Source organism: Aptenodytes patagonicus, chromosome 3, assembly GCF_965638725.1.
Source record: "Aptenodytes patagonicus chromosome 3, bAptPat1.pri.cur, whole genome shotgun sequence".
NCBI classification, from domain to species: Eukaryota; Metazoa; Chordata; class Aves; order Sphenisciformes; family Spheniscidae; genus Aptenodytes; species Aptenodytes patagonicus.
Genome location: NC_134951.1, coordinates 117,784,341 through 117,811,133, shown reverse-complemented (window position 1 = coordinate 117,811,133; position 26,793 = coordinate 117,784,341). Strand labels below are relative to the sequence as shown.

The 26,793-nt window shown below is 50.9% G+C and overlaps 1 protein-coding gene across 2 annotated transcripts in view; it reads right to left on the bottom strand.

Annotated features, from left to right (window-relative positions):
- The window catches only part of LOC143158655 (phosphofurin acidic cluster sorting protein 1-like), a 71,694-nt gene that overhangs the window by 6,086 nt on the left and 38,815 nt on the right, over positions 1 to 26,793 (bottom strand). For both annotated transcript variants that reach the window (XM_076334855.1, XM_076334856.1), the window contains exons 2-11: positions 16,590 to 16,677; positions 8,589 to 8,678; positions 8,091 to 8,216; positions 7,738 to 7,900; positions 7,488 to 7,579; positions 6,365 to 6,445; positions 5,500 to 5,559; positions 4,704 to 4,855; positions 506 to 599; positions 118 to 189 (exon numbers count right to left, since the gene is read on the bottom strand). In XM_076334855.1, coding sequence (XP_076190970.1) covers positions 118 to 189; positions 506 to 599; positions 4,704 to 4,855; positions 5,500 to 5,559; positions 6,365 to 6,445; positions 7,488 to 7,579; positions 7,738 to 7,900; positions 8,091 to 8,216; positions 8,589 to 8,678; positions 16,590 to 16,677 — 1,018 coding nt within the window. The remainder of the gene's footprint in view (positions 1 to 117; positions 190 to 505; positions 600 to 4,703; positions 4,856 to 5,499; positions 5,560 to 6,364; positions 6,446 to 7,487; positions 7,580 to 7,737; positions 7,901 to 8,090; positions 8,217 to 8,588; positions 8,679 to 16,589; positions 16,678 to 26,793) is intronic.

The window sequence follows — 26,793 nt, the reverse complement described above, 5'->3', positions numbered from 1 at the left end:
ATCTGCTTGTCCCCCCAGTCCTGCTCCCAGGCTGGTGGGCACCCCTGGTACCCCAGAAAGAAAGATGGGGCCTGCGGGAGCTCCAGCCCCACTCCACATCCCGTAGCCTGGACTCACCACTGCAGGGACCTCCACTCCTGGCTCCTCCTGTGGTCGCAGCACTCCTGGTTTCCGCTTGTCTGCCTCGCCCTGGGGAACAGGGAGTGGGGTCAGAGCAGGATGGAGCGCCCAGAGTGGGGCAGCTGCCAGCGACCCATGCCTGGCCTCACAGAATACATGCTCCCACAGGGGAGCCCGGTGTCCCCCTGGGATTGGCCCCAGAGGATGCCCCCCATTGCTAGCTGTCTGCCTGCGCTGGGAAAAAGAAGAGGAAAGAAGGGAAGGAGCAGCCCCAGGCAGGTGCTGCCAGGAGCTGTGGTCTCAGAGGGAGCTGCAGGCACTGCGGGGATGCTGGGCTGGCTGGGGAGGGAAGGGGGCAAGAGGTGGTGGTGGTGGTGTAACTCACAGGGCTGCCCGACTCTTGATCCTGCCCTTTCTGGCTGTGCAGACTGCCGATTTCAGTCTGGGAACCAGAATGAGAGACTCCCTCAAAGAAACGCCTGCAGAGAAACAGACAGACGAACGGACGGACAGACAGACAGACGGGAGAGAAAAAGGCAGGAATAAGAGAAGAACAAAGTCACCATGATCCCAGCACACCCCCGCCAGCCTGTCCCAAGCACAGAGCACAGGGCCAGACACCCAAGTGTCCGAGCGACTCACAGCCTAGGAGCAAACCTGCCAGCAGACTGCCAGCCCCACACACCATGGTCCGCTGCAACAATGCTGGGTGCAGGGACAGGATGAGGCCACCCCAGACCAACCGGGCTAAACCTGTGACCCTGGTGAATTGGAGGCAGGGTCCCTGTTTCCTAGCCAGCAGCGATTTCTCTCTCAGGTGATCCCCTACCACTGCAGTGCAGGGTGAGGAACCGCCACCTTGCCCCATCTCACTGGTATATGGTCTCTGTCAACACCACAACTCCAACGTGCTGCTGAGCCTCTCTGCCGCCTCTGCACCAACACAACTCGCACAGATTTCTGCTGCCTTCCCTTCTGCTCCCCCTTTTCCAGGGAGGGCTCCTTGCCTCTGACTGCTGCTGCTGCACACTTCCAGCAGCAGCTTCCACCTTCCCTTTCTGCTTTCCCCTTTCCCGAGGCTCTGAAGACCACAGTATTGCACACAGAACCACTCCGCAGGTAGCGCAGCAGCACAGCAATGTCCTGTTTTGTTCCCCAGCACTTAAATTTGCCTTTTTTTAGGTCTCTGAGCTGATGTTTTGGTAGAGCTACACAGTGCAACTCCAAGGTCCTGTTCCCAAGTCACAATGGTCAACACAGGAACTCCCTTGGGACAGCAGGACTGTCTCTGCCACCACAGTGTGAGCTTCCACCTTTGTTTCCCCTTTTTCCACCCATTATTTATTTGCCAAGGACCCCCTCCACATCCTGTGGGCTGCTAAAAGACCAGTCTTTAGGAAACAAGCAGGCTCAATCACTGGGTCTCACCTGTCAGCTTTCCCAGGACCCCTTGCAGCAACTGCAGCCCATCTGCAATGTGTGACTTTCCCGCAGGAGGTCTGAGCCAGCTTCCCTCTAAGCTGTGTGTATGTATTTGCTCACTAACTCCCAGGAAAAGTTTCTCCTGATTCATCTGGTGGGCAGATGGGGATACCAGGTTGCAAGTTTCCAGGGATGGCCACAGAAGTGTAGGATACAGAGCAGTTCTTCTGTTAGGACTCTGCCAGGGTTTCCATTGTTTTCTATTGCCCTCATCTGGATATATCTGCAGCTTTCTGCAGGATACCTACAGACCTCTGAACACCTGGCTGCTCCATTTACTTTCCTTTTAACATGTTTCCTCATTTGTATACAGCACGCTGTGCTGCCAGGCACAACAGTGTTTGTCAGGTCCTTTGCTTTTACTGCTCCTACAAGGACATTTCATTTCAGCAAATGATGGTCCCCACCACACAGCAGCTCTTCAGCAGCAGTGTTTATACACTGGCTGGGAGAAGTCAAGGCTCAATTTTCCTCTCACTGACTCCATGACCAGCTGCTTCACGACATGTTCATTTACCAAAGCTACAGGTTTAGAGTCGGCATTGTGCCCTGGTGGGACATTTTCTCCAGGTCACATAGGGATAAATGATGTCTCCTGTTATTAACATATTTCTGCTCTCTCCACCCCTCCCATCTCTGCTACAGGATCTCAGGCATTGTCACCACCCTGTACAGTCATTACTCTACACTTGCCTTTTCTCAGCCAGCAATTTCAATTCACACAGACTATGTTAATAACTTAAGAGTCAAACCAGAGAAATATGTAAGTTTTCATTCATTTTCACCCCCCCAATCAGCATCTCTCCCACACTCCTCTGTACTGTCCCAGTAATCCCACCAGAATGTGACATACCCCTGGTGCCACTAGCACCTCAAAAAGGTATCTTCATCCTCTCCTTTTTCTTAGACCTTGGATGTGTCTAGATTGTATACACTTGGTCTGGCTTTCAACACCCCATTTAAATGGGTCTGTCTACCCCTTCCCCATGGAAGCTGTGTCTGTTTCTGCCCTCTCTCACTTGCAATTCAGCAGCTTTCAACCCTAGAGGATGTGTCACACTGAGCACAGAGCTCTTCTGCAATTCTCAGCTTTTCCTGTTCCGCAGTTTAAAGGTTCTCCTATAGGCATGACTGAGTCTGAGTCTCAGCAGGTTGAGATTTAGGTAAATCCCAGCTCTTCTGCACAGCCTCCTTCTGTTTTCAACGAATTAGCCCTGTCTTCCCCACCCACTTTCCCAGTCACCTATGGAGACATTTGCTCCTTCATCTCTGATCTTCAATCGAAGGCTCTGACTGTTGAGGTTTTACCCAACAGCCTTAGTTCTAGCTCCAGTTTTGCCCCAGTGCAGGAGCAGCCTACAGCTGCATGGCCTCCCTGGCCAATCAAAAGGATGGTTATCTGCTCCCAACACCACTGGCCCAATCCAGGACACCGGCCACTGCTCACCCTTAAGGACTACCTTAATGGCCTTACTCCACAGAGACCTTCACAGTGTCTAGCAAGGCAGTCTATGACAGTAAATAAATCCAACGTGAGGATCACATCTTGAATTTACAGGCTGGGCTGGAAGGTCATCACCAGTTGTTCTCAGGTGGTGGTTCCAAGGCTATGCAGGGCCTTGGAACCACGCAGTCTACACTAAAGACCTTGGCAGCCGCCTCCCACATCTCCTTAGAAAAGTACAGACCCAGTAATGTGAATTCAAGGGGATACACACTCAGCACTGCCAGAAACTGAGGCACTAGAGAGCAAACCAAGCTAGGGACACTTTGTGAACAGGCTGAAAAACAGCCCAGGGCGCAATAAGCTGTCCTACCAGAGACAGCAGCAAACACCCAAGGAAGACTGTAACGGCAGGTACAAGCACAAACCAGCGCTTACTCTAGGATGCTCTCCCAGTGACCAGATGTTTGCAAGTAGACACTTGCAGACCCAGAGCAGGGTCTTATATTTAAATACTCTCAATAGACTTTTCTTACAGTTTACATAGTTTTACATAGTTTACATACATAAACCGTTATCTGACCACAAAAAGACATTCCTTCTTCTCCCACAGCACCTTTGTTTCTTTAAAGCCTTTGATGGGAGACCATGTGAAACTCCTTTCGGAGTCCAAGCAGACCACCTAAGCAGCTCCCCCTTGCCCATACGCCTGCTGTCTCCTTCACGACTTGTGGGTTTGTGGAAGACATGACTTCTGTCACGTTCCTGTTTCTTCCCCAGTGCCCCATGGGTTCCTGAATCCAGCAGATTTAATTTCAAACAGTTTGCCTGTGGCAGACCAAGTCTGCTACCCCTGCTAAGTACCTTCAGCAGGGATTCCAGCTAATCCAAATTATATTTCAATACTGAACTATAGAAACAATAATGACAAGTAAGCTTGGCTTGGCTAGAAGAGACCCAGCGCACCGTGAGGCAGCCAAGTAGAAAGACAATAAAAGGCAACTTTCTCACAAAAGGACAGCATGGAAACAGAACAGCCATGAGCAGAGAGGCCAGGTGAACGCAGATCACGTGGGAGAAAAGCCTGGTTTCACTGCATGGTCCACTGGAGACCTCTGTGCCAAGTCAGCAGTGCTTGGCAGAGCAAGTCAAGCCAGTGGGTGCCTGGGGAATGGGGTGAGGAACATCGCTGATGGTTGCTAGTCACATGTCTCCACAAAGGGTGGGAATGCAGCACACAGATCTCACAGGGACACAAGGACTGGCCCAAGCAGTCACAAAGGGCTCAAAATATAGGCATGCTTCAGTGTGGAGAGCCCTGAGAAGGCCAGGGCTGTCAGCAGAAAGACAGGAGAGCTGGGAAGAGCGGGGGCTTAGATCAAGTAGGTACTCGTCCAGCAGATCAGTAAGTGTCAGATGCTGGACTGGCAGGAAATTAAATGAGACTAAATGTGAAGTAAGCCAGTTTTAACGGGCAGTTTTGAGTTTATTAAACAGGATATGCAAGTGAGTAGCTCAGTGGTGCCAACAGAAGATGGCGATGGGAGCGGAGACAAGACAATGCCTGCATTAGCCCAAGCAACAGAAAAGTGTCAGAGGGCATTTCTCCAGGTCCCATAGACTGTGCTGTTGGCCTGTGACTCCCTGCAACCCTTACCTCAGGGTGGGCTTGGGTGTACTGTGCACACTCTCATTGTCCTCAATCTCCGGGCCACTGTCACTGTTGTTGCACTCTTCCAGGCTGTCATAGAGCAAGCCCAGGTCTTCCTCCACCTCCTGGGTCTGGTCTACAGGGTCAGAGTCCAGGACCTGTGGGACCAAGCCCAGAGGGCAATGAAGAGATACGGAGTCACCTGCATCCCAGGCCAGGCACATACAAGCTCCCTCCCAGCCACGAGGCACACCACGACACTGTTCCCACCTCAGGGAGCCAAATCCAGCCTATGGAAGAAGCAAGTGACACTGTCATTGGGCCAAAGGAGGATGCCATGAGTATGACCTCCAAAGGAGTCTCACACACCCATCATACTTACTGGGAGTTAAGACACCTGGGAGGACCCCCACTGGCTGTGCCGCACACTCAGTGCAGGCTCCCACCCAAGGCCAGCTACCTGCAGACTGATGTTAGCCTGCTCTCAGTCATGAACAGGATTGCCCCTGCAATGCCAGCTCCTAGGGCAAAGCCAGCGTATGACAGCACCCTTCTACCCCTGGCCCCTCTCCCCAACAGGAAGGTGTTTTTGATTTGTGCATGAGGCTCAGAGATGCCTTCCTGAGGCAGAAGGCTTTGGAAAAGCCAAGGTCCGGTCTATGCTGTGTCTCACACCACGTTTGGTAACACCCCTGAGCACCTGCAGTCATGCCTTGTGCTCCCAGTGAGTTGGAACCAGCACTCTGACACCTACACATCTGCAGGAGACACTGCCAGGTGGGGCAGCCTTCCCGCTTCTTACCTCCTCCGTCACTTTAAATCTCTTCAGCAAAGCCACAAATTTCTGCTTGAAGTTTGGTTGCTAAAGCAAAACAAGGGAAGAAAAAAGATCAGCAAAACTACCAAACCAGGTTCCAAGATGACTAACGTACAGGCCATGGTTGCTCTCTTTAACATGCCATTGGCTCCTTTCTAGGTCCACAGGCTCAAGGTCAGCTATGATCTCCCTCGCTCTTTAAATTTGCTGTAGGATTTGGGCTAAATCTGGACTCCGCAAGAAGCCGCTGTGTCTGGGCATAAGGGAGGGTGCAAGGACTCAGACTCTCTGCTACAGGCTGGAAAAGCACTTTCTCTCCATTTAAATCCCCTTTCTCCCCAGACCATCTGGTTGAGGAATGCTGCCTTCAAGCGAGAAAAGATGTGGAACAAACTCAGGAATAAGGTGCCCAGGGATCTGCAGGGCTGAAGCAGATGGGGACGAGGAGATGCTTGGAGAGCAGGAGGCTGACAGGGCAGCTCCCTCCTTCTGCTGACAGGCAGAAGACCTGCTAATGGCTCACCCTTCCCTGCACCAGACTTAGCCTTTCTCAGGGAGGGAAAGAGAAGAACCATGTCACAGCAGCAAGTCAAAACTGTGTTGCACACAGATCATCATTGATAGGAAGCCAGGCTAAACACAGTACAGACCATGAGCTGGGATACAGCTCTGAGCAACAAGCTAATTCATTAATAGCAAGAGGTTTGCCCCTTCTTCTCAGAGCCAGGGGCTCTCTCCCCTGCTCTGCACCAGTGCCAGCATCCCCCCCAAGCCCCCCTCACTCCCTGCAGGGAGGGGTGGAAGTGAATCCCTTCCATCCCTTTGATCACGTTGTAAATGCTGATGTTACTCTGGTCATTGATGTCGTTCGGATCATTTTCCTCCTAGCCTTCTTGGTTTTCCTCAAGTCATCCTCTTCATCAAACAGATCCTGCAGGCAAAAGGTCACAGCACATCACAGCAACTCAGTGCAGGGAGCAGCATCTCCTAGAAGCATTCCTGCCCCACGCTTGCCCCCTATTTTGAAAAGCTTCGGTCCACTCTGCTCCCAAAGTCTTGCTTCTCACTTCTCCCACCTCTCTCCATGCAGCTCCTTCTCCCTCCTTAGCACTGTCCCCCAATAGACCTTCTTCCCCAGTGCCTTTGTGCCCAGGCCCCTCCAGGGGAACACGTACCAGCAAGATTCAGAGGAGAGACAGCAGCTTTCTGCAACAGTCCTTGTTACAACCTGAAACTCTTCTCTCTGCACTCACCAGCCTCCCTGTGACCCATGTGTTGTTCTCCTGCTCTCCCCTCTCCAGGGTTAGCTCAGAGGGTGCAGCACCTGAGCTCACAAAAAGTGTTCTTCCAGGGATCAGCCTTAATGATACACACAGCTCCCAGGGGCACGGGGCCCTGATGTGTTAACCCAGCACGATGGGACAGGTAATGTGGAGGACCCTGAACAGGGGTTTGTCCCTGTGCTTGATCAGCATGCTACCACAAGTCTTTTTTGGCCTCGAGTGTAGGCACCACAACAAGAAGAGAGCAAACAGCAGTAGCAAAGCTCATCACAGGGCTGGGATGGGTCTGCCACCTCTGACCATTTTCAGACACAGACTGCACTTCTTCCTAAAAGCTCTGTTCTCTCTCAGAGAGGACAGCGTCTGGCCTGTTATCACAGGGAGATGGGAGAATCGTGGTGCAAGGTGGAGGGGGCTCAGCAGGGGTTTTGTGCTGCAGACCAGATGGCTCCAAGGACACATGGGTGATACCTATGGCTCTCCAAAGTCCCTTGCCCTTGCCCTACCATGGACTTGACAGCAGCCCACAGTTATTCCTACTGTCAGGTATTGTGGCTCTCTGCCCTCTGAAACCATGACAAATGTTTACAAGGGAGATGAGAGGGCTCAGGGTGATCGAGACCCTCAACCCCTGATTCTTGCCCCAGAAACGGGACCAGGACATAAGCCACCTTGCCAGGCCTCCCTTACCTGACCCTGCACAGCATCATCGCTGGCTTCCTGCTCTGAGGAGAAGCTGTCATCCTCTTCTTCAGAGTAGTTATCAATGTCTGGGGAGCGATCTGAAAGCAGACAGTGCAGATGCCACAGCTAAGCACGATGCCTGTCATGGCTTCAGTGAAATGACTGGTATTGCTGGCAGGCGCTTGGGGGACGCACTCCGTTACCCATGTCCTGTCCCAAACGCTTGCCTTCAGGTCTGTGATGAGCGCTAACACACCTGAAGCTTTGATTTTAGGACCTGAGGGGACACTCCCGTCCTCATGGTCAATGGGCTGACTGGACAAAGAGTAGATGCTGATTTCAGCCACTCGGATGTTCACATCCTTCATGTTGCTGTGGAGGCCCAGAAGCTGCCCGCCATCCGTCGGATGCTGCATCACCTAGGCAGATAGACAAGCCCCCTGCTAGGGTGACACAATGGCAGCTGGCAGCCCACCCCCTCTGTCTTATAGCTAGCCAACAAGCCAGAGCACTCACAGCACCGAGCGCCTGCCAGCTGGCCCAGCTCCCTTCCCAGCACTGGCACAGGGAGGCCATGTGAAGCTCCCCTCTGTTCCCAGCACCCTGTACCTCGGCCATGTTAATGATGCCCACTGCAAGGGTCTTGTAGCCCAGGATCGTGCGGTTCTTGTATCTCTTCCTCCGCTGCAGCATGATCTGCAGTTTGTTGCCATCTCTCTTGAGGAAGTGTGGGTACTGGGGAAGGGAAGCACAGGGAAGATGGCAGCATGAGGGCAGGGCTCAGCGTGACACACAGGTAGAAAACTCATCCTCAGTGCTGATGTACAGCAGGATCTGACCTGCTGAGCTTTGAGGTGACCCTCAAAGGTCACCTGCGCTCCGCATCATCCTCCAAATCCACATTGCCCAGCAAAACAACCCCTGGAGCAATGGAGCAGCTGGCCAGCAGCAGGAATCTGTGCTGTTATGATCTGAGCATGAGCAACCACAGGAGGCCCCTCCTCAGAGGCTGCCCCCTTCACGTTGAGCCCCCAAAGCCGTGCTTGCCGAGAAATGCCAGGTGAGGGGAGCACCAGGGAGCCCAGGGGACCAGGCAACACAAGGTACCTGCAGTGAGAAGGTCAGCTCCAGCTCGGTCTCCATCAGGCCGCCAGGCGGGAGGACGTATTCATTTGATCTCAGGACTCGCTTTGAACCCTACAACAAGATTGGTAGACGCACACAGCTAAGCTGGAGCATCTTGGCCACAGACCCCACTGCACCACACACACAAGTCAATGGTGTTCACAATCCACAAGGAAAGAGCCAGTGCCTTGACTCTGTTCTGTTCCACCTAGCAGAGCCACCTTACACACACCAATCAACTCTTCGCAAAAGCCTGCAGTTTCTCCTGAGCTGCCAAAAGCCCCTTCTCCTTGCCCACCTGCCAGGGAGCACTTGCTCTTCCCAAGCCTGCTCTGCTTAATCTGGCCCCTTGCACCTGGAGCCCACCGGATGCCGTGGAGGGGGACACCGCTAGAGCCAGAGGGAGCCACGCATACAGTACCAGCAGGGGAAGGAAAGGGTCCCAACACACTCCCTAGCCAGGAAAGGGACAGATCCTGGAGTACATCTCTGCCCCCCAGCAGATGGACCCAGTGCAGACCCCTGCCCAAGCACAGCTGGTAGGATGGCGCTGCTGGGACCAAGGCAGGATGTCCCAGGGGAACAGGGGTCCCCCTGCTTGCCCAGCTTGTCTCAGAAAACTCCTCCTAGTCTTTTCCTCAGGCAACAGTCCTTGTCTCTCCACATACACAAATCTTTTTCCTTTACTTCTGTCCTATCTTTACTATCTCTATGGCTTGGCTGCTGACAGAGACACTGAATGACTTGGGGGATGAAAAATGCTGTCTGCATGCACCAGGCTCTCTTGATCGCAGGGTAGCACAAGTCATGGACCCCCCAAAAGGCCCATGCCCACTGGCTGTGTCCCCACAGGGCTATGGGACCAGCTCCAAGTATAAAATAGCCTATGGTGATTCTTCACTCTCTCCTGCCTCCCTGTGAATGCGCCAGCAAGCTGATACATTGATCTAGGGAGGCAAGAGGATAGGCCAGTACAGCTGTTCTTGCAAATCAGTTATCAATGAATCATAGAATACCAGGTTGGAAGGAACCTCAAGGATCATCTTGTCCACCCTTTCTTGGCAAAAGCACGGTCTAGACAAGATGGCCCAGCACCGTGACCAGCCAAATCTTAAAAGTGTCCAATGTTGGGGAACCTACTACTTCCCTGGGGAGATTATTCCAACAGCTGATTGTTCTCATTGTGAAAAATTTTCCTCTTGTGTCAAATCAGAAACTCCCCAGGAGTAACTTGTACCCGTTATCCCTCATCTTTTCCATGTGACTCCTTGTAAAAAGGGAGTCTCCATCTTTGTAGCCACCCTTTAAATACTGGAACATGGTGATAACGTCTCCCCTAAGCCTTCTTTTCTCAAGGCTGAACAAACCCAGTTCTCTCAGCCTTTCCTCATATGGCAGGCTTCCCAGTTCTTTGATCACCTTTGTGGCCCTTCTCTGGACCCTCTCCAGCCTGTCCACATCTTTTTTGTATAGCGGAGACCAAAACTGAACACAGTATTCCAGGTGTGGCCTGACAAGTGCTAAGTAGAGTGGGATAATGACTTCTTTATCTCTGCTGGTGATGCCCTTGTTGATGCAACCCAGCATCCTGTTGGCTTGCTTTGCTGCAGCAGCACACTGTTCACTTATATTGAGCTTGCCGTCCACCAGGACTCCCAGGTCCCTTTCCACAGAGCTGCTCCCCAGTTCGGTAGATCCCAGCCTGTGCTGCACTCCTGGATTATGTTTTCCCAGGTGCAAGACCTTACATTTGTCTTTGTTGAACTTCATAAGGTTCTTGTTAGCCCACTCTTCCAGCCTATCCAGGTCTTCCTGCAGGGTGACTCTCCTTTCTGAAGTGTCCACTTCCCCACTCAGTTTGGTATCATCGGCAAACTTCATCAGGGTACACAATTGCTTTTGTGAGCACTCCTTAATTTAAACTGTGGGCTAGTGAGCAGATGGGTCAAAGCTAACCAAGTAGGCACAGCAGTCCAAAGGAACCGGGTCCCACCTCACATATGTTGCCACTTCCCAGGACCTCATTGCATGCCCATACCCTTCCCAGCTTGATCCTGACAGATGCCGTGGTCCGCAGGATCCTAAGTTGGCTGCGGCCAGAGACCTAGATTTGGCTAAGGTTAGGTGAGGTTAGAGCCTTGGTGAGGTTAGAGCCCCCAGCTCTTCATCTCCAATGCAAATGGGACAGCAGCCCAGAAGTCATGACAGGAGCATGCAGGTGGCACAGTAAAGGGAGACCACAGCTACATCCCCTCTGCAATCAAAGGGAATGGCAATGGGGACAGGCGTGTTTCAGCACCCAGCAAGCACCAAGGAAGCTTGCTGATGGGAACTTCAGCAGGGTCCAGCAAGCCTGGGTGGTGCTGATGTAAAGCCTTTCCTGCACCTCCGTTGCTGGTGTTACCCATGTTAGCAAGGAAAAAAAACAAACAACCTATAGAGGGGAGGCAAGAAAGGCCTCCACATTTTGCAGTGATGCAGCATCACAGTTCTCACTGATACCAGAGCAAAGACAAGCTCTAGTGAAGCCCTCATTGGTTTTCAAGAGGCCCAGTCTGAGCTGTCTGCAACATTGCTCCCAGCAACTGTGCCAGGAGTGAGGCTTTCCTGTGAAAGGTCTTCCTAAAACTGAAGAGAGGAGTGGAGCTCATCCCCTTCACGATCTGTGAGCTTTCCTGGCCAAGAATGCACTGACTCTTCCTTCCTGAACTCTTCTTTAATAAGAGATGATAGGTGGTCACTATGACAGTGACCATTTACTTTAGCACATTTACCATTTGCTGTTTGTTGCAGAGAGATTATCCACCAAAGATTCGTTCTTTCATCAAACCACACATACTAGCGCAATTATTCTTCTTGAAGATGCTATTTCTGGGGACAGAGTTACAGCAAAGGAAAGGTGAGGACAGCCTGGGTGGCGCAACCAGTGAGTGAAGGTTTCATAAACATTGCTGTACTGTCCTCTACCATTATGGAAGTTACACACCCAGCTCCAACCCACTAGGCTCTGGTCCTCAGTGAAACGCCAGTGCACATCCATGTGGAATTGCAAGGACTGGGACAAAGGCTGGTTCATTATCACAATGCAAGCAGAAGGGAGCAGCAGCGGAGCTCAGAGACACCTAAACAGCAGTACTTTTTAGGTCTGGGCCAGTTCTTTACAGGTGCAATGACCTGGCAGGCTGCACCCTGGCCGAGCTCAAGCCCTAGGAAATACCTGGCCTGTGGGATCAGGTAGCTCAGCCAGAGGACCAGCTCCCAGGGCACCATGGGGCATAGCACTCGCGTCATGGGGTAGAAAAAGGGCTAGACATTGTACTGCAAATGCGTGAGGTACAGTCCTCTCAGCAAAGTAAAGCCAATACCTAAAGCTCAAGTTCAGCCTGCAAGGTATGCTAGGTTTCTTGAAATGGATGGCACTCACATATCCAGTAGGAAACACTGATCACCTTCAGGAGCAAACCACAACCCAGCAGAAACTAGCATTGCTCCAATTAAACAGATTAGAAACTAGTACCTGGGGGCTACTACCTGCCTATCAGCAACAGGGAGTTAAGAAGAATTTGGGATTTCTAGTAAGGTCGACACAAACCTCATGAGGTTCAATAAAAGCAAAAGCAAAGTCCTTCCCTAGGACATCCCATGACTCTGCTGCCTGGGAAGAACCCCAGGCACCAGGACAGGCTCTGCAGAAAGGGACACAGGGGATCCTGGGGGGCATCAAGGTACCCCTACATCGGCAGCATGCCCTGTTGCAGCAATGACACCAATCTCAGCCTCAGCAAATGTGCAGGCAGAGAAAAGGGATTCCTCCCTTCTGTTCAGCACTAGTGACACCACAACCGGATTGCAGAGCCAGTTTGGGCTCCCCAGTACAAGACAGACATTGACAGACTGGAGCAAGTCCAGCAGAAGACATCAGGATGATCAGGGGCTGGAGCACAGGATGTACAAGGAGAAGCTGAGTGAGCTGGGTTTGTTCAGCTGGAAAAAGAGAGGGTGAAGGGGTACTTTACTGCTGCCTACAGACACTTAGCAGGAGGGTGCAGAGAAGACAGAACTGAACTCCTCTCAGAGGCGCACAGGGACAGAGTGAGAGGCAACGGGGATGAGCTGGAACATGGGGAATTACCATTAGATGTTGGGATTTTTTTTTTTCCTCTATGAGTGCAGTCAAACCTTGGGACAGGACACAGGAAGACTGAGGATTCTCCATCCCTTGAGAAATTCAAACCTCAACTGGATGTGGCCTTGAGCACCTGATGTAGCTCAGCTGTTCTGCAATTCAAGTAATGTCAGGCAAGACCAATTTCTCAGCAGAACAGTTGAGTATCACCATCAGTACTACAGGAAAACTTAATATCAGACTGTCACAGTGAAGATCACAGATGACAAAGACTGTCAAGGAAGTGAAAAGCAATAGGGAGAGGCTGTGGTCACAGATCTTCACTACCTAATAGACTGAAAACATAGAGGAGCTTTCACTACTATACACAGGTGTATGATGTCCAGGTCTGGTTTGCAAGGTACAATCCCCAATTTCAGATATAAATCTGTCCTGATGGGTCTTGTTTAAAACACACAGTTGAGGCTAGAAGAGCATACCAAACCTGGAAAAGGAGAGAGATCTAACATAGTATAGGAGACCAGGCCAAGGCAGACAGCAAAGCACCACCCAGAATTCAAACTAAAGGTGCATTTTGGGAGAGAATAGCCCATTAAATATCATCAGCAAATTTAGTTATTTAGGGGGTAGCTGGGATTGCTCAGGCGGGACTGGAAAATCCTGCAAGTGGTTGCAAAAAGATTAGAAACAAAGCATGAGTGAGGCATAGACAGAAAACTCTGCATGTACCTTCCATGCATAGCAAGAAGGAGCAAAAAATCCAAGTTCCTGCAGGGAGCAGGGCCAGGGCAGCAGGCAGGCCTGGCAGAGAAAAACGAGCTTCTCAGCCTGGCCTATTTTGTAGCACACATTCTGGTCTGCTATGTAGGGGCTGCCAGCATCATCCCTCTACAGCAGCACCAAGGGTGGCACCTGAGTCACCAGCCACATCCTGCAAGCAGCTGCAGGAGGATCTGCATCCCTCCCACAGCACCTGTCACAGGAGCTGGAAGTTCTGGGAGTGCTGGGGCTTGTTTTCTTCTTTCTTTGATTGTTTCCTCTATTCACAGCTCAAGACTGGGTGTTTCTGAACTACAGTAAGTCTCTCTGCTGAGAGGGAGCACCACGTTTCCCTTCACACCATAATCAGTTACAACGCCAAGACAGATATCTGCACCTTTATGGAGCTGAGCCAGGCACATCTGAATCTCTTAATGCCATGCTGAACAATACACAGAAGGAAATGCTCTATGACATCTCCAGCCTGTTAAAACAAATAACGAGGGATAAAGGTTCAAAAAACACTCAAGTGATATGAGATTAAGTCCCCTTTTTCACAGTAATTCAGACTTTACCTCACTGGAAGCCACTGAACATTAAATATTGAAATCACCTCTGGGAAATGGGTATGTTCTATAGACAAGAAAGCTCCCTTAGTCCTTTGACAGAGGTTTTTTCAGATGAAGGAGCAGATAACAGCACATGCCACACCTGGAAGCTGTCTTTTAAGACCAGAAGGGCATGATCACTGTGAGAAGATCGGATATTCTAGACAGGCTTACACTATCCTTTGCGTCATGTACATTCATTGAGCAGACTGTCTCCAGTGCTGGGGCTGTTGTCTTGGTGCTGGCCCCACTCAGGCAGGGTCAGAGCTTTGTTTCCATGCAACCTGCCTTTCAGAGCAGCAACTTCCTGACAGGCAACTTCCTTAACCCAACAGAGCTACTACTGAAATGAGAGAAAATATAGCTCCCCTTTCCACTGGTCCCCAGCTGTCCCCTTGGGAACTTGCAGGTCCTCCACAAATTACATGCATCTGCTGTTTCCATCCAAAAGATGGAGATGGCAATGCTCGCTGGGCAGCCTTCAAACAGCTTCTTGCTAGTGTGACTCATCTGTTACCTAGGAGAGGAGCAGGAGGGATGGATCCATCTGAGGCCATTCTGTAGGCAGGCTGCGCTGAAGCTGCCTACAGCTTCCATCTGCCTTCCAGGAAGGCTCAGCAGTCCCCGACCCTGCCAGGTGGAAGCAGCCTGGGGAGGCACACAAGTACACCCCACTCCCACAATGAGTGTCGAGCCACAGGGTAATGTGGGCAGAAGCATTCTCCTCCAGTTTCCTTCAGCTTTGCAGGAAGCCTACACCAGCATGCAGCCACAGGTATGTGGCCATGCAGAGAGGAGGTGACCATGTTTACATTAAGACCCTGAATGCAGCCTCCGTTCCCTGGCAGGGAAAGGAGCCCTGCAGTGAAGAGCCCCTGTGGCCTCAGTCACTGCTGAGGCCTGTTAATTTCTTTTGCCAACAGGGTGCAAGGTTGGCCTGTGGCAGAGATCTGTTTGAAAGAGCTGGAGTCTCACTGTGCAGCCTCTTCCACAGTCTCACATTGCAGTGCATGAGAGAGGGGGCAGCTGAGGACATACATGCTCAGCACACGGCAGCCCCAGCATAAGGGGGCTGCACAGGAGCCCAAAGTTCCCCAGTCCAGAGAAGTACAGACAGCTTGGGCTGACAGTGCAGGAGATAAAAGGAGTGAGGGACCAGCCGAGCCCTCCCAGCCACGTGGGACCCACAGCCCCCAGCTGGCTCCCAGCCCCCCAGTCCTGTGCTACTGGCCCCTGTGGCCCAGCCTTGATTACTCCCACATTTCCAGGGGCCAGGCAGCTCTCTTCTGCCAGGTTGTTCCCTTGCTAAAGCCTGCATTTGGGGCACAGGTCTCGGGGGTCTCGGGGATGAAAGCCCCCGGGGATGAATGGCACCATACACACAGTGATGGAAAGGCCAGCAAAATGGGACATTGACCAATAGTGTGCAGACCACAGCATCCTCCTGCTGTCCTCACTCCAGGCCCCGGGTTTCACACATTTCGCTTTCAGTTCCTTCTGTGCAAGTGAATCAGGTCTGCCATGAAGGCAAACCCCATCTCCCAGAGCTCCACTAATACTGCAGCTTCCAGCACTAATCCATGATTTAGATCCTAATGTGTGTGGCACAGAGAGCTCTGTGGGAGCACAAAGCTGCTGAGCTCCCGTCCCACGGTGCTTTCAATGGGATCAGCAGCTTTTTTGCCAGCTGACAAGAACAAAGGAAGGACACCAGCATCCCAGCTGGGTTAGGGGAGCTGTGGCGAGGACAGCATACTCAAGAGGCATCTTGCTTCCATGCTGTCCTTTGGCAGGCGGAAAGGATGGGCCTGCACCCACACGGACCCATCTCTTCACCACCAGCTGCAGACAGGGAGGGGGGAGGATCACAGATACCAGGACAGGGGCAAATTCCCTCTCCCCTTGGTGACAAAGATCCTTTCTCCTCCCCTCTGCCTGGTTCGGAGTAGAGACACCAGGCCCAGCCCGTATGCACAGAGAAAGGGAGGGGACAGCAGAGGCAGCAGTGAGAGCACACAGGGTGCAAATGTCAGCAGAAGTCATGCACAGAGCCGCTGATCCCATGCACCCTTCCCTTCCCACCCTTCACTCCCCAGGGAGTTGATCCAGATGGAGGGCACTGCCAGAAGCCACCCAGCACTGAGCCTGTCTAAAGGGTCAGGAACAGTGGGGTAGGGGATGCCAAACTCCGAACAGCAGCTTGAGAGGAGGGCCTTGGCTGAGGCAGGCAGGGAAACAAGATGCACTCTGTCCCAGTGCAGAGGCCTGACCAAATTCACCCCTGATACAAACCAGCACCAGGCAGCTTGCTGCTGTCCCTGGGGCATTATTCCCATTCGCACCTGCCTGAGAGCCAAAATCTCCCCAAGGGTGCTAACCGAGACAGAAGCAAGGGGTTGGCACAAGGCAAGGGACATGCAGACCAGCACTTCACAGAGGGCACAAGGATAGGCTTGCTGCCATCAGGCAGCAGCAAGGAGAGGAGCCTACCTGAATCTTCACAGCGATAAGCACAGAGCTCAGCTCTTTGTCCAGCTCTTTCAGCACTGTGAGTTTCTTCAGGCGCAGACTGCAGAGCCTGTAAGACAGAGAGAATGGGACACATTCAGGCACCACCATCCCTGGGGCCCTGCCACATGGTACGTGGTGCTCGGAAGGCAGCCTGGATGCTTGGCCCAGCCACAGGCACAAGCTTGGCCGAGGAACACTGGCATTCATGTGCCACTGAGACAGCCCATTGGGGAAAAAAGGAAAGAAGGAAAATTAACAGAGCTAAAGCAGGCTTAAGGGATTAGCATGCGACAGGAAGTCCAACAGCAGGCCATGTGGTAAAAGAGATCCCTTCCCAAGTAGGGCTGTTGCCAGCTCTGCTTAAATCTACCTTGGCCACAGTGCCGTTTATTTATAAACCAAAGCACTTAAATCCACTCTTATCCTGGACTTAGTTAAGGCAAATGTTCCCAGGCAAACATCACAACTCAGCTCTTCTCTTGTGCAGTACCACACAGAGCTGACTTGGGAAGCTGGGAGGCAGCAGCCCTGCAGGAAGCCTCATACAGCAGAGCCACCCTGACAACCTCAAATTCTAGGGACTCAGCATGGTAAGTGGCACTTCTAGGAAAAACCCACAAAGGAGCCTGAGGCTGAGTAAGAAGAGCTACTTTTGCTGCTTGAAGGATTAGTCAGTACCTGTGAGACAGCCAGCCACCCTGACCTCCTGCCTAGGAGCCTGCAGCAGGACTCCTGTGGAGACTGCTTGTGATGAACTATGTGTCAGGGAGCACAGGCCAGACACGTTTTTACAACAAGCAACACCGGCACTCGTGTTTTGCAAGCTAGCCTCTGTGCTCCATGCTCAACGTCTGCATTGACGCAGCCAGTGGTACCCAGGACTTTTGTGGATACCAGTGTGCTGTACCTGAGATTTAGGCCACCCTTCCTGGAGAACAGACAGGCCACTACCAAATACCTTTCTGTCTGACACACTGTGCTCTCTGAGGGCCAAATCTATTCCCCCTGCTTTTTTTTAGAAGGAAAAAAACCTGCTCTTGCTATGCTAACGTACAGCAACAGCGTAGAACAGCCCAGAGGTGGAACAACACTGGAAAGGGAAGGACAGAGAGCCATACTGCAGGACAGGTTTAGGGCTTAGCAAGCACTCACCTCCTACCACATCCCTGCTCTCCCTGCTAAAACGATTTTAGCTTGTGCAGAAGGTTTGCTGGACTGTGACTGCAACCCTGCTGCTCTGCTTTTTGACATTGGATAGCAGGGCATGGTGGAGACCAGAAGTCAGGAAGCTGGGAGTGCAGGCAAGCTCTGCCCACCTCTTTGCCAGACGGCCTGGATACCTTCAGTCAAAGCCCAGGGCTATAGCCCCCTAAGCCCTCGTACCCTGTGCCCCCCAGCACTGCAATCAGTGATCCCGTCTCTGTCCACCCTTCCCCTCTGAGCCTCTGCTTGTAGGAAGGGAGAAATCTTATTATCTAGGGCAGGCTTATTGCTCCCCATAAATACTTCGGCAATGTTAGGAGTGAGCTGCAGGGAGCGTGGCCAAAGACAAGGAGGCTACCTCTAGGGCAGGGAGAGCAGGACTGAGTGTTAGCCAGAAAGATGGGGTACAGCAACTACACCAGATGTACTAAGGAAAAACTTGCAGAGGCTAAGCTTAGCTAACACCATCACTAACCAGTGCTAACTTTGACTGTCCCTAGTCCCTAGACAAGCCACAGAGAGGAAGGAGGCTTGAATGTGTAAGCCAAGGATAGAACATCTACTCAAATTTTCCATACAAGCACTGACCTAGTCATGATAGTTACGTGCATAGAAGAGTTATCCCCAAAAGACTAAAACTTCCATAAGGATATATCCAGTCTTAGTTTGAGGATATTGAAAGATTATAATTCTACCTGGCAGTTGTTCTTGCTGTAAAAACAGTCCTTATCTAAACTAGTCCACTCATTAGCTCTTCATGTTCCACTCAGGAGTCCCTTCAGTACCTGGTATTTTTCCTCAGAGAAGAATATGTGCATACTGATCAGCTCTGCCCACTTGGGCAGCTCTTTCATCTCCGAGAAGGCACTTTAAACCTTCTTTCTTCTTTTTCTATGCCTCTCCAGTTTTCAAGATCTCTTTTACACAGTGGAAGACCCTGTACTCTGCCCCTGGTCCTTCCCATACCACATGCAGGAAGGTGGTTACCCCAGATTTGTGTCACTGCTAGGTGTTTAGTGCCTGTGCTAGACAGCAGTGGATTTCACACTAATCCCTGCAGATCTCTATAGGACAGAATCGATCCACAGTGATCAGAATGGTATGCCTCACCAAACACTTCAGCCAAATCCCATGGCAACTACGCCATGGTCTTGCCCTGAACTGATCACTGTGTGATCCCCCCAAGTCACTGAACTTTTTGGTACATGAGTTATAAATCTGGATCTGCTTGCTCATATAATTAAACAGGATAAGTAGTAACTGCTCTTGAGCTGTGGAACTACTGCAAGGACTTCTTCCATATCAAGCTGTGGTGAACATGACTGTGTAACACTCTGACTCAAAACAGTGACTGACAGCAACAAGGAAAATGAGCTCCAACAGGACAGTTTGACAGCCTCCTGGAACTCCAGTACTCCTACCCTCCACTACTGGTCATTTACTGGTAAGAGGTACTCACCTTTTCCTGGTATTATCTTCAAAAATGCTGCCTTCTTTCCATCACTAACTGGGATGGTCAGTCAGCCAAAAATCCCCTTTCCTCATCATGGCTTTTTAAACATGCAACAAAATAAAGCAGCTCCTACTTTTCACTCATTCCGCTCTACCTCCTTGTTCAACCTGGTACCAAGCAGGAGCATACACCCCACCACTGCCACTGGCCGAGGAGGTAACAAACAGGAGTACATGTACAGATATACACACACATTCACACACCCATCACTGCCACCACCCCCAGCTAAGATGATGGTAACGAAAAGGGGAGCGCACACATACACACAAACACATGCATCCCGACAGCACCACCCTGGCTAGGGAGCATGCGCATGTGTGCACCGACACACATGCACGCAGACACATACTCTCACTCACCTTAGCTAAGCAAGCACTAACTTTTGAAGTTGGGATTCTGAACTGCAAGCAATTACATCAAAATAAGACCGGGGTGGGGGAGGGGGGCAGCGCGGGCAGGGAAGAGAAAAAGGAGCAAACCCAAGAACTCACTGAGTTAACTGTCTGATAGCATTAAAACCTCAAAGATAAAATTTTCTAGAGTATGCAATTTTCTAGAGTATGTTCTTAGACACTGAAGTCATACTTTGAAAACACCGCAAAGCTTCATTCTAGGCACATTTTTTCCTTTTTTTTTTCCGCTCCAGGTAGCAGCTTCCCAGCTGTTTCCTTCCTCTCCAGTTAAATGACGAATTTGGAGTTTTTGCTCTGAAGTCTGACGATACACTTATAACACTGTCACCAACCTGGCCTGTGAGTTCATCTTGAAAAGCAAAGCTCCTGTAACACATGCATTTTGTGAAATTCAGTGCCAGCAGCAAAGCACTGGCTCCAGCTGTTTTTTGCAAATTCATCCAACTTCCTGTCCCAACAGGTGACTGCTGCTCACAAATGACACACACAGTGGCTAGTTTTACTGTTGCATTTCAAGGCCAATGTTTCAGTGAATGCCACACATCTCTAAAGCCCCTGATGCCAGGGGAATAAAAACCAAAGGTACAGTTCCTAAGGCTGGTAGAGAGGGAAGGAAAATGAGATGAAAATACATCTGTGCACAGTACAGGAGAAGCAGGTTAGAGCCTGTGCTTTTCTCATAAGCCTGAGAGCAACTAGTAAGGAGAGGAAAACAATTTTGACCTAGCTACAGCCTCAGCAAAAAGATTTGGGGGTACACCGTACACAACGGGGGAGCGGCAGCTTTAGAAGCACCCTGCAAAACTGCAGCTGCACAGCTACCCAAAACTTATCCACTAACTGGCAAAGGTGCCTGTCAGAGAAGCAGCTTGAGCTCTGTGTAAACAAGGAACGTCAGATATCTCTTTTTGCACAGGACACAGGCATTGAGGAGGCAGAGGTGCTGAGGAGCACTTCTACTGGGATCATACATGGAAGGTGAAGGCTAGAGCGTAAAGCGAGGCAGCAACGAGGGCTCTTTGAATGGTACATCTGGCCACTAACGGGATATAAAATCTTAATAGCAGTTCTCACACTCCTTTTGAGCAGACATGGTACATTTTTTCTGCTGGCACTCTGGGCTATTCAGTGCTTGGCTTACTGACCACTGGTGAGTGCCAGCTCATTCTCTGGGCAGGATCATTTTCCTGAATATTTGCACTGATTTCTTCAAGAGGCAGCAGCCAGGCTCCCTGGCTTTTGCCTGTAGCTCCCATGCCACCTACAAATTTTAGAGCACATCCACCTTTCCCAGCACTGGCCCTCCACACATCTTTGTCAACACTACCACCCTTATTAGATGCACAGTTGTGGGCTAAGCCTTCAATAGCAGCAGTTTATTGGCTCCTCAGTATTTTTCCTGACTTTGACAGCTCAGGTTTGCCTTTCAAGGTGATATCCACCTCTGACACTGGGCTTCTGGAGAGATGCCAGATGTTCAGTGGGGCTCACAAGGTATGGGACACTCCTGCACCCCTGCTCAATTGCTGTGCAGCATATATTTTCTGCAAAGCTTCCCACTAGAGGGCAGAAGGCAGCCATCCGGGACCAGACACCCTGGGCGATGGGGATGCCCTGCAGCTCGCCCTGCAGACTGGCTTGTCTCATAGAGCGGTTTGTAAAAGCAGCTTTATCCCCTCTGATCAGAGGGGTGTCCAGCCTTATAGCTCACCTCTGACAGTGGTCAAAGTAGGTGCCAAGGGAAGAGCACACAAACAGGGTGCGAGCAGTGAGATACTGCCCAGAATGCACCCTCAGCCACAGCTTTCTGAAGTCAAGATACTCCCTGAGCCGTAAGTGATATGTATGCACGAGACACCACTGATGCACGCAGAGGGGAGGAGAGACCTACTCCACTTTCAGAAACCAAGTCCTTGTTGCCAGCAAACAGGAGCGATGAACTGGGACAGCAGCAGGCTCTTCATCAGTCTTTGCACCTCAGGCATCAGGACAGGTAGGTGGGCCAATTACATGCTTTAAGATGAACTGGGATGAAGGCCGTGCTTTGAGAGCCTCCCCAAGGGAAAGTGTGACAGAGCACGCAAGGCTTGCCTCTCTGCCCTCCAGCAACTGCAACTGCTGCAGCCTGGGAAGGGCAAGTAAAGCAAGCTGCACTGAAGTGGTGTAACACAGTAGGACACAGAGGCCAAAGGCCATGACGGTACCCTCCTGGGGTCCCCAAGGAAAGAGCTAGGGCCAGGGCCACCAAATACCTGCTGTGTATCAGGTCCCCAGCTGAGCTACGCAAGGTGGTGTGCAGCACAACAGCCCTGGTGCTGACCAGCAATCCTCTCCTTGCCATGAGAGAAGCATTTTGGCTCCCCAGCATCCTGGCTGACAGCAGCTTGCTACCAATAGCACATGTCTGCCCTGCTGCTGGATCCAGAGCAGACCTCTGTTACTGCAAATTGCAGTAGGTTTGACTCATCCCAATTCCCAGGTGACCTTCCCAAAGGAAATCCCAAAGCATGAGGGACAGGAAGACAAAACTCCCCAGGTTGCTATGTCCATTTCCTGTAAAGCATTTCACAGCTTATGGCTCTGCCTGCCTTAGGAAATCCAGCCTGTTTTCCCATGTGACTATTCCTGGTCCCCTTGATCATCCCACCTCCTTCAAAGTGCCTCTAGACAGACCAAACTCAAGGCCAAAGCTCAGATATTCTGGAGGACCAGCTGACACTCTTCTTCCTTTCGTCTCTGAGGGTTATAACAGCAAAGGAATGTAAAGCCCGTGCTGAGAAGGGATTCCTTCTCCCCACAGCAGCAAGTTGGACGCACTACACAGGAGGAGGACAGAGGGCAATGGCATGCTGGGAACAGCAAAAAATGCCAGTGTCGGCAGGGTACACATTACCAAGAGCAAGATGGCATCCTCAGTCAGGACAAATGGGAGGCAAAGGGAAGAAAAGAGTGTCCTGCAAGTAAATACATCCACCTTTCCTTGTCTTCATAGCTGGCTGCCTGCAGCTGCCCAGAGTCCTCCTCACAGCCTTGTGTCCTGGCTAGCAAATGCCTCCTGGGATGGCCGTTCAAGACAGACTGCAGCCTCTTTTCAAAGAGGCCAGTGCAGGCCCTGCCAGTGCAGCACATAAAATGGGAGCTTGAGCTCCAATTGAATTGGAGCACCTCATTTTTTCATTTTTCCTATCCTCACAGGAGAGAAAGCCCACCCCAACAGCCCCCACTGTTCTCATCTGACTGGGTAGTCCATTCTTAATTGCATGAAACATCACCATTTCACCATGTATGTACATTTATCAGGCATGCCCTGCTCCAATCAGCCCTTGGAAGAGTGCCTAACTTTAACCTCTGGGCAGATGATCTCAGAACAGCTCTGGTTTGGTCAGTGACTTGCCCTTGAGCTTGCTGCACCCAGCTGCTCTATTAAACACACTCAGAAGCGGCTTTCTCACTGTAGGGACCATGCATGGCCCAGGAGCTCTGACTGCCACCCAGAGGCCTCCTGGGAACAGCCTGCTCTCCCATCACAAGCTCTTAGCACTCCTCTGTGTTCAGATATATATTTCATAGTATTGCAATACCACTGAGACGGCACAGTCACTCACAACAGATGCATGGGCAAGAGCAGGTCACACCCCAAAGAGATACAACAGTTAGGACAAGGCATAGCAGACATGCCAGGCTGGGACAAATGCACCTACAAGATAAGGAGGCTCAGAGAAGGGACGAGAATATCAACAGACCGTGTGCATGTCTCAGCCAGCAGCAGTAGCTACTAGTGATCACCACCAGCAGCTATCTGAGCTGCTTGCTACCTGTGTGAAAGCAGCCAGGTGTGAGGGAGGATTGAGCACAGCCAGGCAATGGATTCACTGATTTTGTCTGGAAGACATAAGATTCACTCAGCATTACAGAAGAGATCTGTTGGATTTATCTAGGAGAATGTAAAAATCTTTCGAAATACCTAACATGATGTGCAAAATCATTCTCTTCCCCAGGGCTTTCAAAACTGGTATCTGACAGCTGTAGCCAAACTGTAGCCAAAACTGTTCTTGGACCAGCCACTATGTTTCCTTCACAGGATTTTAACAGGTTATGCTTTTGACACATCCTTGTTAAAAAAGATCAGCCAAGATGCATTATTGAGTGTACACCATCCCTAAACACAGGGAGTCACACGAGGAGAGGCAGATAGAACAGCAGCAGTGCTGTGCTCAGGGTGCATAGTACTTTTTATTCCAAAAAGCTACATCTACTACAGGCTTTCAGCTGCTTTTGTGCTGCCAGAATGTTAACATGCAGGCAGCGCACGTGGAAGAAGATCTGAACTACGCGTAACACTGCATTTCTAATGAAAGAATGGCTGTTCAGGAGAAGAGCTAACATCAAGATCCCTCTGCTTGTTTGCTGCCCATGGCATAGCGAGGAAGGGTGGGCTGTTCCAAGCAGCAGGGCAATGAAGCAGAGGCGTGAGGATGCATGGCTTCTTCAGTGCCATTGCAGAGGTCACGGCATCCCAAATCAGGACAGAGCAGGCCTGGCTGCAATGAAAAAACAGCTCTCACACAAATGCTTGGCCAAGGCCAAATCAGGGAGTATTCCCTGTTCTCCAGCATCCCCACTGAGCACAGACAGCAGTGACACTCTCAACCCAGCAAAGTTGCCCGGGATTCCCACTGGTCAGGCCTGCAGCTGACTGCTCCACAGCACGTGTGCTTTCCTTCTCAAAGCTGCTGAGCCGTTCTCTGAGATTTGGATGTGCCTCATCACATGGGCAAGTAAGTGTATGCCAGCATCTCTCCATGCAAATTGCTTCTAAACAAGACAGATGCTGCTTTCTTAGACCAATGCAAATGCCATAGTGGAGGCAAGCCAAAGATAAGCCTATATGATGAAATGCTCCTTTCCTGTTCCCAGGCAGATTTGTCTAAGCATAACTGTCCTTTGCAGGCTCCATAGCTACAGACAGCTCCACAGTTTTGGACTCAGCAATACAGGCAGCCTTGAAAAGAAGTGGATCACTCTGGCCTGCTAGCTGTTTGTGTTGTGTACTTATGTCTAGGACACAAGTGCTTGCTGCTATGCTCACTTCCAGGACGGCTCAGTGTGGGACACTGTACACAGCAAAGAGACAGCTAAAGTCAATATATAACCTGAATGCCACCTCTTGACCTGAGGACTGCTTCCTCCTGAGAAATGCCACCTCCTGACCCATCCCTGCTGTGCACTGAGAGCTCCCACATGCTTTGCCAGCCTGGAGAGCAAATCACACACAAGACATGCATCCTTCCTACCCTGATCTCAGGGGTCATTTCTGCCAAGGCGGCTAGTCCCACTGTGGGAGGAAAGAGCTACTGGGTGCTACTGTGGCACCAAGCCTACCCAGCACCACGAAGTCCCAGGCAGGATGAACACTGCCTGCATATGCAGCCAGCACAGAACCTGGGCAACAGGAAACAGACCACTACAGCCTGTCAGCATTGGCGGGGCTATTCCTGCCCCTCCTTCCTAGCAAGTCCCCTCTCTCCACACAGAATTCAATATAGAGCTCTGCCCAGCAGAGCGTATGAATTAGCAGGGACTGAACCTACCAGTACAGAGAGTTAAGGCGGGTACCACTGTTCACTGATGCAAGCTACAGCCTTCTGCACATCCAGCTTTCCTCTGTGCTGTTAAACACTTTCTTTCTGAGCCAAGCCACTCCAGGGAAGAGCTGCTCCATCTCTGATGGTACTGGCACAGCCCTGGACCCAGCACAGCTACCAGCCAGGCTGCTACTGTTTTATCACAGCTTCATGCCTGCCTGTAAAGCTGCACTAAATGCCTCCCTCACACAGTACAGCTCTGCTCCACAAGCCTTCAGCCTGCCCAAGTAGGCAATATAACTACAATAAGGCAAAATGTAAGGAACAGGTACCAATAACAAGGCAGAGAACACCCAGCTCTCCGCTCCAATGGGGCTGCAGCTTTGAAATTTGAACTGACACATTTTGCTGCTCGTGAGGCTTCCCTACACCCTCCTTATACCCAGTGATGTGGTTTTTAAACTTCTCTCCTTCTACTCTTCCATAAATACTAAATGAAGTTGCCCAACAGGTTCAAAAGCTAAGAGGAAAGACTAAAATACTCTTGGGAACTGCATGTTTCCCAACAAAATTCTTTTCCTGCTAACATTTAATCTGATTCAAGTCAGATACAAACCTGGCACCTCATAATGTCATTTTACAGTCTGGTCATGCTGCTCTGTGCCAGAAGACGTCAGCAACAGAAACATGCCCTACCAAAGCATCATGGCCTAGTATTATCATCCCCAGGATCTGCACAGGCTGGAACACTGCTATTTTAATAAAGTTGCTGTGCTGTCTTCCCAGATGTATTCAGACTCTGTTCACAGCCTTCCTCACTAGTTTTGCTTTAAATTCTTTCCTTTTAACCAGTTTGTAATTTGGTACCCGCCTGTACTTTCTTACCACAGCGCTGCTGAAAGCACTGCTTTTCACCCACCACCCCAGACCTCTGGGTCTATGGGGACTACTTCCCAGGTGGAAGCAAAAGGGATCCATGCTGACTAAAAGTGAGCTTAAATTTTCTGCATTGAGTTTCCCAACAGGTTTTTAACCTCTCTGATACACAGGTCTCTTAACCCACTGATCTAGATCAGTAAAGCCACTGTGCTGACCACACACGACACAAAGACCCTTGTCTGAAAAGTGGGGGAGCTATGAAAGGACAGTTGTTAAAATCATGTGAGAACAACCACTCTGTGCATTCAGTGTCAAAAGCAAGATCAGAGTGTGGAATGGAGACCCTGAGATCTGCCTAGAAAGACCTTGTGGGCTGCTCCAACCTGTCACTGTCACACGCATACCAGAGCTATCTCACACACCACATGGCAAGGAGCTGCAGCTTACCTGGTGCTACAGAGCAGCTTTCCTTTTAGCACAGAGATGCCTGCAAACACCCTAGCATACACTGCTTCTCTTTGTCAGTCAGCTTCAGAAATAGCCCCTCCTGGCAGAGACGTCCATCTTGTCACACCACTGCAATCCAAAGC